Source organism: Aplysia californica, unplaced genomic scaffold (assembly GCF_000002075.1).
Source record: "Aplysia californica isolate F4 #8 unplaced genomic scaffold, AplCal3.0 scaffold00534, whole genome shotgun sequence".
Lineage (NCBI taxonomy): Eukaryota > Metazoa > Mollusca > Gastropoda > Aplysiida > Aplysiidae > Aplysia > Aplysia californica.
This window is the reverse complement of record NW_004797804.1, coordinates 117,134-127,272: the sequence shown is the minus strand read 5'-3', so window position 1 is coordinate 127,272 and position 10,139 is coordinate 117,134. Positions and strand designations below refer to the sequence as shown.

At 40.0% G+C, this 10,139-nt stretch overlaps 1 protein-coding gene across 1 annotated transcript in view; it reads right to left on the bottom strand.

Moving 5' to 3' along the window:
* Positions 1 to 8,231: 8,231 nt before the first annotated feature.
* The window catches only part of LOC101850506 (barrier-to-autointegration factor), a gene marked incomplete at its 5' end in the record, with an annotated part of 5,110 nt that continues 3,202 nt past the window's right edge, over positions 8,232 to 10,139 (bottom strand). The window contains 1 exon segment of the mRNA XM_005106450.2: positions 8,232 to 10,037. Within this exon segment, the coding sequence (XP_005106507.1) occupies positions 9,891 to 10,037 (147 nt within the window). The 3' untranslated portion in view covers positions 8,232 to 9,890.

The window sequence follows — 10,139 nt, the reverse complement described above, 5'->3', positions numbered from 1 at the left end:
TATATATTATTATATATTATTATATATATATCTCACTGCCCGCTGACAAAATTGCACACGTTCTACTCAAGAGCGCCAGAAGGTTTATTTACGCTCGTATCTCGGGCCGTCACACGCTAAACAAGGGCGCGCCCAAGTCTCGCACTGACGCGAGGTAGGGCAATTGAAACATCTTGGTATATCGGTACACGATCTTTGCTTGTACTAGTTGTACATGTAACTCCCATCGTCCCTAGAGCGAAACGATATTGTCTCTGTTTTCTTTGTGTTGACTTCACGGAGTGTTCCCGAACACTCGGAACACGTAACACTCGAATTTCGAACAAATCCACTTCGCATTCTCAACAGAAGACCCGGCTACATCTGGTCTCGGGTAGGTGTTTCTTTGTTATTGTCTCCGCCTAAACGCATGTCATACAAAAGCACGCTCCGCTCAAACACACGCTTTCGTCATAGGACGGGGTTTTTTTAATCGTATAATTTAGACGTACAAACGCACGGTCATTTCATCTACTCTAAACGCACGCGTTGATCCGCAAAACACGTCGACAAATAAAGCTTGACAAGGGGAAATTTTCTCTGCAGCCTACACAGCTTGCAAAATACAAGTCTCTAGAGACAACCAGATATTTGTGGTGAGACTGCCCCTCACACTGAACAAAGAGAGTAGAGGGCAGCTTTTTCACACCTAGGCCTAACTTTCCACACACACCTATGTTGGGAAAGAGGGGAGGGGGGGGAGGCGACTGAAATGTCTTTTGATTGGTCCCTCAAAATGCGTCTTTGTTGAGAGAATGTTTCCTGACTCGTGTTTGAATGACGCATAGACAACGTTATGTCAAGTTAGGCCTAGGATGCTCAACACGCATGAATGCTCTAAAACATTAGATAGGTCTGTGTGCGGTATAAGATTAAAGATTAGTCAAGTAATCAGCTGCGCTCGAACAACTTTTAATTTTAACGTTTTAATGTACCGTTACTTGATCAACGCTTCAAATTCAAAAGACAAACGTCTCTCGGAATGACTGATTCTGATGTCATCAATACATTTGCCGATTTGCTATAGATGGCAGGCAATCGGGAGCGGTTGCTTGGAAAGACAGTGGCTGAGCGCTTTTCGGAAATTTCCCTACGACTGGATCAATCCCTATCACCAACAGTTTCCTCTTATCTGTTCCCGACATTTTTAGTGCATACATTTATCAGTATCAGTAAAGCAAGTCCGTCTTTCTACACCCCCCCTTACGAAACCCAACACCTTTACATTCATAACATAACCGTAGTCGGAGAATCCTTCACAAAACAGTCACGTGTCGTCATATTATCAGCCCAAGTGACACTCACTCCCCAAGGCCAAGGGGGGTCACTAATAGTAATACATGTATATCAAGGAAATGAGATGACAGCATCCCTTCCTCCCTTTGTACAGGTATGTAAAAAAAAACACGCTCCGTTTAAACACACGCTGAGGAGCCCTCCCGAGCACCGTGCGTTTAGGCGGAGACTACTGTACAGTACAGACAAAACCTGGTTGCTTGTCTCACCACGAGAGGCTGGAGGAGGGGGGGGGATGGACAGGGAAAGGGGGTTGGGGAGTGATGTTGACCGCACCGCATGACTCATTGACTGGCTCGCCACGCGTGCAACCATGCTGTGGGTCGAGCGCGGTGAGCAGATGACAAGAGGCTAACTTCATACTGTCGTCATCATCATCCTGTGGCAGATCTGCGACAGACATAGGCGATCATTATTCTCCAATCGATCATTCCTTTGCTCGGATGCTCTAAAAAAAAAAGCTATGTTTCCCTGATCTATCCCTGTTATCCATATGTTTAGGTTCCCTGTATGTGCATGTTGTTCTGGGCCAACCCCTGCCTCGCTTGCCCTCAATTTTGCCAGTGAGAGCTAGATGTTCAAGACCCTTATAATATGTCTATTCAGGTGTCCCAAAAACTGCATTTGTCGTTTCCTGATCGTTTTTAACATTGAGCGTCCCACATGGACTTCATCAACCACTACCTCATTTGATTTCTTTTCCTTCCACGATACTCTTAGCAGTCTCCTAAGAAACCACATTTCTGTTGCTTCTACTTCTATTTTATTTTCACTGTCTCTAGTGATTGTCCAGCATTCACAGTCATATCGAAGGGTTGACCAAACGTAGCATATTTCAGGACTTTCATTTTGGTGTTCATTAAGATGTTTCTATTTTATCAGGATTGGGCAGCATGGGCTTATTTTATTGAAACTAGCCTTAGCCATTGTAATTCACCGTTTTATTTCTTGGAACATTTGGCATCAGATGTTATCATATACATGTATCCTAATATCTAAACTGTTGGACTTGTTTGAAAGTTGATATTTTCACCTTTGCTAATGAGATTACAGCTAAGGGGCTGTTCAAATATAATCTTACACCTTTTTTGGTACTTTTTAACCCCCCCCCCCTTTCTTACACTTTTCTTACATTTCTGTTACAACAGTATCTAGAGGTAGAAGTAAAGCAATTGATGAAGGTCTGAGCCTGCTATTAAAACTGTGTCATCTGCATGCCTGATGTTATTAGATCTAATATTTTCTCCATTACCTTTGAGACCTGGACATTCTTCTATGTTTCTTAGGATTGTTTCACTGTACATGTTAAAGAGGTTTGGAGACATAACATATCCTTGCCTCACTCCTCGCCTAATCTGCTTTATTCGATGTATTCTCAATTAATTCGTACAGCGGCGTTTTGGTCCCAGTACAAATTTCTGATAATTCTTAAATCTTTTCCATCTATAATCTATGTCTAGTTTTCCAGCTTTCTACTGTAAGCTAATGAAATGAGACGAAAGGAATGACGTAGGAGTCGACTGTGCACACGTGATATTTTCTGCTTTCACGTATCTCCTTGCTTGCACTTTCACTTTCATCAATTTTCACAGTCAACACGTTCATCAAGGGAGCTAACCACGTTAATTCTTTTAATATTCTTTTTACATCCCTTGATTTTCTCTCCTCTTATTATATTATTTGGGGCTTTCACGGACATGATGAATTACGGAAATCTCGAACACTATTACTATTTCCAATCCCCAACGAATTTGAGTTACCCGCGTTAGACTGTAGCCTACTACCGTACTTCTCTTTTAAGCCACTTTTTATTCCATCCTAGTCCGTTCAGCTGATCTCTCTGTTTACAATGTATACCATGTCTGTTGTGGCGGGTGAGGTTCCTGCCATGCGTCCCACAGAAAGTTATCATTATCAACGGATTGTGGACTCGCAAAAGCAAAATACCGTTCATGTACAGGGTGATAAAAAAAACCCCGACAACTTTGCAACTTTTTGGGGGTAAATATTTCCCTTCACCATTCAAATTTCATCACGTGCACAATATTGGGAAGTCAAAAGGAATTTGTCCGATATTCATTTTTTTTAGATAATTCCACAAAATGGATCTGCTCTACTCTACATGACATGGCGCACGAATTTTTTTTAAAAAATGTTTTCAACCTCGCCTCATTTCTGCATGCATGACGCACCAGTTGTCATCGGGCCTACCACTGCATGTAGGCCCTACCACTACAAAAAGACAACGATTACGCCATTAAAACGATATTGAATATTGCACGCTACTGCAGACTAGAAAATAGTTTCAAGACTCATTTTTCCCAAATTTCCTTTGCCTGATCAGACTCAGGCAGATCATGGTTAAATTTACATGCAGTAATGAGCAGAGAGCTTTTTACATTGAACATTCCTCTCCATTCCTGGCATTTCGTAAGTTCCACGCACAGTACAGAAAGAATGCTAAAATGTCCTTAAGATATTCTTTGGTGTCATGGATAGAGAAGTTCTGTCATTTTGGATCAAAACGAATCAGAACTTAAAATTCGGATTCCCAAACAAAATTACCGGTTCAGATCAACCACACACCAATCAGTCCTTTAAACGTCTCCAGGGTGCAGATTTTAGTAGTCGAGTCCAATGAGATCATGTCTATCCGCAGACGATGTCAGAAGCTGGTACTTTCCACCAACACCTCAGCGAGTCTGCATTCTCAAACCAGATCTTAGTCTAAAAAACTGCACTGGTGTATTTTCATATTATTCTCTAGGCCGATATAACATGGAACATGGATAAGAGCATGGCAATGTATTCATGGTTAATTTCTCTTTGACTAGTAGTATGACTTTTGCTTCAGTGCAAAGCCCATTATCAGTCAGCTTACTCCAAAAATGCTGTCTTTTTTTTTTAGTAGAGGTTTTACGGTGCTCGCAACTGCATAAGGTCATATATTATTCATATGAGCGCCAGAAGATTAGAGATGTCACAAGAGAGTAACAAACATAAAAAAGAAGAAGGGGAGATAAGGACGATAGATGTTTGATAGGAAAGAAGAAGCAAACCACTCCAGAGCACCCGCCAACGACCTTCCAAATGCTGTCTATAGGGCACCGCACCCCCTATAGTCTCTAGAAACCACTCCATACTGAACATGTACAGTGTGCGTGGCTTTAAATTTTAAAAACTCACGGTTTAGCGGGTCCATGAGTATGAACATTTTGAACGATGTACTAAAAATGTGTCCGAGTCTAAAGGAGGGCATGCCAAGTAAAGCACTGCTTATTTTTATTGGAATCCCAGAAAAAAATTAATTTTGTTTTTTAGCTCTGTACAAGAAATGGAATAGTTTAAATGTTACAGGGATGGAAAACTAAAACTAAAAAAAATGTCAATAAAAAAAATAAAGATAATAATAATAAGCCAACTGTTTCAAGACTCTTTACAATTACATCATGTAGAAGATTTTTTTTAAAATTGGTGCAGCCTCTACGGGTTAAACTTAAAAACACACATATTTTTTATATATATATATATAAATTATTTACCGTTTTCAGAATAAGTTTCTTCCCCATGGATTTTATCGATGGCTGAGCACAAGAGAAGTGACTACATCATACTACATGTATATACAGTGAAACCTGCCCTGACAGCCACCTCTATAAGACGGTCACCTGTACAAACGGCCACTTTCCATCCCCCTCCCCCCCTTGCGTTTTTTCTATATATATAACTTAACTGTGGAAAAAAAAACGGGCACCTGTCCAACGCGGCCGCGGCCACCTTATTCTAATACACAACCCCTATCACACTAACCAATAACTCCTGTCTTAGACGGCCACCAAAGTGACTACATTACCTTTTGTCATAAATTGGGCATTGGCCCCTGGCGTTGTGGGCGAGCCATCATAATCCAATCACCTGTCGTTGTTGTTAGATAGTCCCTCCAACCCATCATGTTGCGTAGGCCCCTTCCACGGTTGACCAATAGACATAATGTACCTGGTAATACATTTTCAGCTGCTGGTGAGGTAAGCGTGTGATCCCCTATAACCAATAGCAATAAGCCCAGTCCACAACTCATACACAAGTCGTAAGTGAGATGAGTGGTCACTGTTTACCGAGTCTCTAACAAAGAAAAAATGGACGTCAACATGAACTTGTGACAGAAGCGTCGCTCGTTCTCCAACTCCAAGTGGTGGCGACCCGTGTGTTAGTTTTACCACAGCACTCGGTCCTCCTTGTCTAACAGATTTCGTTTTATTGTCGCCCTTGCACAAAAGAAAACAAAAGAAGTAAAAAACCCAGCGAAAACAACAATAACGTGGCTATTTTCGGTAGGGACATCAGATTCAGAAAGGAATGGTTTGTTTTCTTCATCTTGATCAGTCCTGCCTAAGACGGCCACTTGTCTTATACGGCCACTTTTCTTCTTGACAATGGGTGGCCGTCTTACACAGGTTCGACTGTATTCTCAATACCGGATTAAGCTACGTCTTACAGAGGTAAAAGAGCGGCTTAGAATCTCACTGACTAATCCATTTTGACCAAAAGTTGATATTGTGACTTCATGAACTCAGTCATCGTTATGTCAAACAAACTCCTTTTGAATTTAATTATGCCTGTTCCAAATTACAACATTCCAGAACAATTTTTGTGTGAGATACTCAGAAAAAAAGTAAGTTTTTTTTTTTAGCACCCTTTGTCTTGGAGACTTGTACACAACAGAGAACACTCACAAAATCTTTTTACTCAAGTGGATGTGAGCGGCACAACAAAAAAAAAGAAAAACAAAAACAAGTCCAGTCTATACACAAGTAAAAGTTGCTAAAGTTTTATTACTTGTTTTTAATGAAAGGGCATTGTTTTTTCATTTAATTTATCTGAGAGTATGCATTAAAAACATAAAAAGTCCATCTCTTCACATTTTGATTGAATCCTGTAGCCCTTTTGTTCAAGAAATAAACAAAAGCCTACTTCAATTTCAGTATATAAAAAGACATTCCTTAACCCCTTTCGTTGCCTCAAGTCATGGCATACATGGTACCTCAAGAAAATGCAATTTTTAGTTTTGGCTTTGTGCCATATCATGAATAACATAGAAGTTGGCAAAATTTGATGTTCTCCTTTGCCTCTATAAAGACGTTAACTGTACGTCCCACTAATCACCTAATTCTAATTCGTTTGCACAAAGATTCAGCCTCAAGTACAGCATGAATTCCTGTTCTCGAAAAAAAAAGTGCACATATCTGTACTGATACCAAATTTGCTAGCATTGTGTTTGTACTTTACTGCTAATCTAGTCCTGCAGACAACAGCATGCTCTCGCAGAATGTAGGACACACACCATCAAGACCAAGGGCCCAAATGTATCATCATGAGTGGACCAGACCCACTGACCCCGAGACATGAGATTGCTGTCTTGGCAAACAAGCTTAGCTGAGGAAAATCAGTGCAGACAGTGAGAACGCACGCTTCCTGACAACGAAGGGGTTAAAAAAATGTCAACCATATTTGTATCCGAATCATGTTTGCATATATATATGTGTATTAGTGATAGTGAACTTTGAAAGGGCAAGCCACATCTGTTGCTTTATAACATACGTAAGCAAATAGACACAAAAGACACTTTTTGATATTTTGCAAGAGGACTCATATAATATATACAGCAACTCTTATAAAAGAGAGGAAACACCAGACCAGAAATATTACTCTGTTGTTGTTGTTTTTTTTAAAGAAGCCAACAAACAACAAACAAAAAAATCAAAACAACCCAATGATGCTGAATAATGAATTACATGTAGGCCTACTTCCAAATTACAAAGGTTTCATAAGCAAATTTTCAAATATTATGACTGGTGAATTTCTTTTTTAAAATTGATACTCTTTCCTATTCAAAAGCAAAAGGCACACTCAATATGCAGTGATACAAGGGTGATACAGTGGAAACCTGACATAACAGGGATAGTGGGAGTAGAGAAAATGTCCTGTTATATCCGATCCCTGTTAAATCTGAAGAAATGCAAAGGAAAGTAAGCATTTGTTGACTAATCCAGCTGTACTTATTCATGGGTAGTTTCCCTTGCCACAAGTACCCACGAACAGGGGTTTTGGCACCAATTTTCTCCTAGCCTCCTTAAACCACATCAGAAAAGCTTGGTCCGTGGCATCTGCATCGGATAGTCTCATCTTCTTTCGATCCAGAGCAAACTTTTCATTGGAGCATGCTGCCACTATCTTCTCTCTATCCTTGATAATGGTGTGAATCGACCCTTGTGGAATGTTGAACTGACGAAAAATCTCTGCCAGTGGAGCTTGCTTTTTGTCAACAGTCTGGATTATTTCGGATTTTTGTCAATTGAAAGGCATTTTCTCTAGCGCTTGACATCGTTGGTGACACATTATGCGTGCGTGTTGCTAGGTTTCAGGCGAGATCGAGGTCTGCTGCAGCACACCGCAGCCCTCTCTCGCTTCACACGCTGCGTGTTCTTGCAGAGGCATGGCTTGCGTGGGCTTGCTCCTTCACTGCGTTACTCTCTCTCTCTCTCTCTCTCTCTTACTTTTTACTGACTGTTAACGAACCTTTGTCCCTGCTATAACCGGTTGGGCTCAGATGAGGCCCTGTTATTGCCGATAACTTTTAATAGAGACAAAGAGTAGGAAAAAACGGGGATTTTAAAAATCCCTGTTATTACCGGATCCCTGTTATTACCGGGCCTGTTATATATGGTTTCCACTGTACTTATGGCAAGTCATGGTAACCATAATCATGGAATTAGGACGATTCATATTTTTAAAAACCAATTACTTGTCAGCAGAAACAGACTACAATTTTCTCCACACAACCGAAAAAGCCAAAACAAAAAAAGTTTTCTTTAAAAAAAACATTATAGCAACTGAAATGGAACATGCAATACCCTGATAGCACTCTATTCAGGGAAAAATCTTTATTGGACAACTGTAACATCAGAATATGTCATTATATGAATGATATAAACCTGGGTTTTACATAAATGCATTAACTACACAAGCAGTTTATCTCATAATAAGTAAGACTAAGAGTGTGGGAGCGTAAAACAGGACCAGTGACACATAAACAGAACAAAGTGGAGTAAAAAAAAACCCAAAACAAATTACATCAAGGAGTTAGAAGCAATGTCTCAAATTCTTTACTTTGGGTAGTTTAGCTTTGAAGTAATACACAGCTCATAACCTCTGGGAAAAGTGGCAAAGAAATCGTAATTTTGCTTTAAAAAATTTCGGAACCAACAGAGACATTAGGATATGTGCTGTCTGTTTTTGCACACAACTTACGCCCTACTAACTACATACAAACAGTTTATACTGAAGGAACAGGAAGGGCACTGGGAACAGTTGTATGAGTAAGAAAAATAAGGGGGGGGAAAAATAGCAGAAGAGATAATATCCCAACATTATCAACGCTTGTTCATCACAACAAAGGTACTCATGAGTGCTACTTCAGTGTTAGAAGAAGCAGTTTCTTTCCTGCTGCCGAGTAGGTGTGTTTACCCATAACTGCTAAACCAAAAAAGAGAAATCACAAGGTTTCATAATCATAAGGGCCAAATGAAACATGCAACAACAAAAAAAAAGTTTTGTTCAGTGTCGTTAACACATCACACACAATGTTGGTCAATTTAAAAGCAGAGCATTTATTAGTCCCTGATTACAACAACTTTTATACAGGATTTGGGGCGGGTGTTTGTGTGCGTGTGTGGTTGTGCGGTGGCAGATGTGCGAAACAAGAAAAATTATTCCTGAAAGGAAAGGAGTGATTTATCCATACTTGGCCTATCAACCACAACAAACTTCCGGTCTTCATGGCTGAAAAATATTATGTCACCAGCAGCCAGCAATAAAGAGTTCATTTCATATTCAAGTCCAAAACAGAATTTTTCTTAATCTTATGGTACTTTATAGTCCATATATATATATATATATTTCTTTTGGCATGTGAAAAAAGAAATGCTTAATCCATTATCTCTTTATTTCCCGAGCACGTCCCTAAATTGGTCATTAGATAAAAAAAAGATGAACTTATAATGATAGTTTATTGATAGTTCTTTATTTAATGAAAGAACAGGTAAGAGAGACTCATTTTTGGCAGTTGCCGAAAATTAATACGTCGCCGTCGTAGTAAAGAAATTTGACAGAGCCGCCAACTACTGATCACGGGCACAGCGGTTCGGACTGAAAGCTGGTGGGAGAGGCTTGCCACTGGTAAAGAGTTGCAACACTGCACTCAGCAAGTCCCCACCATAAAAGTCAAAACAAAAACAACAGACATCAGTAACACAGCAACAAGTTGAAAGGAGAGAATATCAAGGGACTCGCTTAACAGTACACAACAACCCGCCACCCTGAAGAAATCATTCTTGAGACTAACCATCAGAAGAAAAAAAAAAGGAGAAGGGCAACAGCTGAACTTCACAATGTAAAACTAAAAAAAGCAAGTAAACATTTGTAGGATTGGGAATAGATACACATAAATTTTATACACATGCAAACTGACTATCAACAAGACAGAGGCATTGCAATTTCTACAAGAAGGAATCACACCATTCCTTCAAGCACTGGTAGCAGTCATTCGCTTGCTTCTTGTTGGCCCCACAGATCTCAATGAGCCAGTCTTTGAAGAGCTCCTCACTTTTCTTGAACAAGAGGTACTGGCCAAGGACTGTGTAGGCCTGGAGATAAAAACGTTGGAATAAAAATAAGCACTGCAGATTATAACAGGAGTGTGTGTGTCTGTGTGTGTGTGTGTGTAGGAGAGAGAGAGAGAGGGGGGG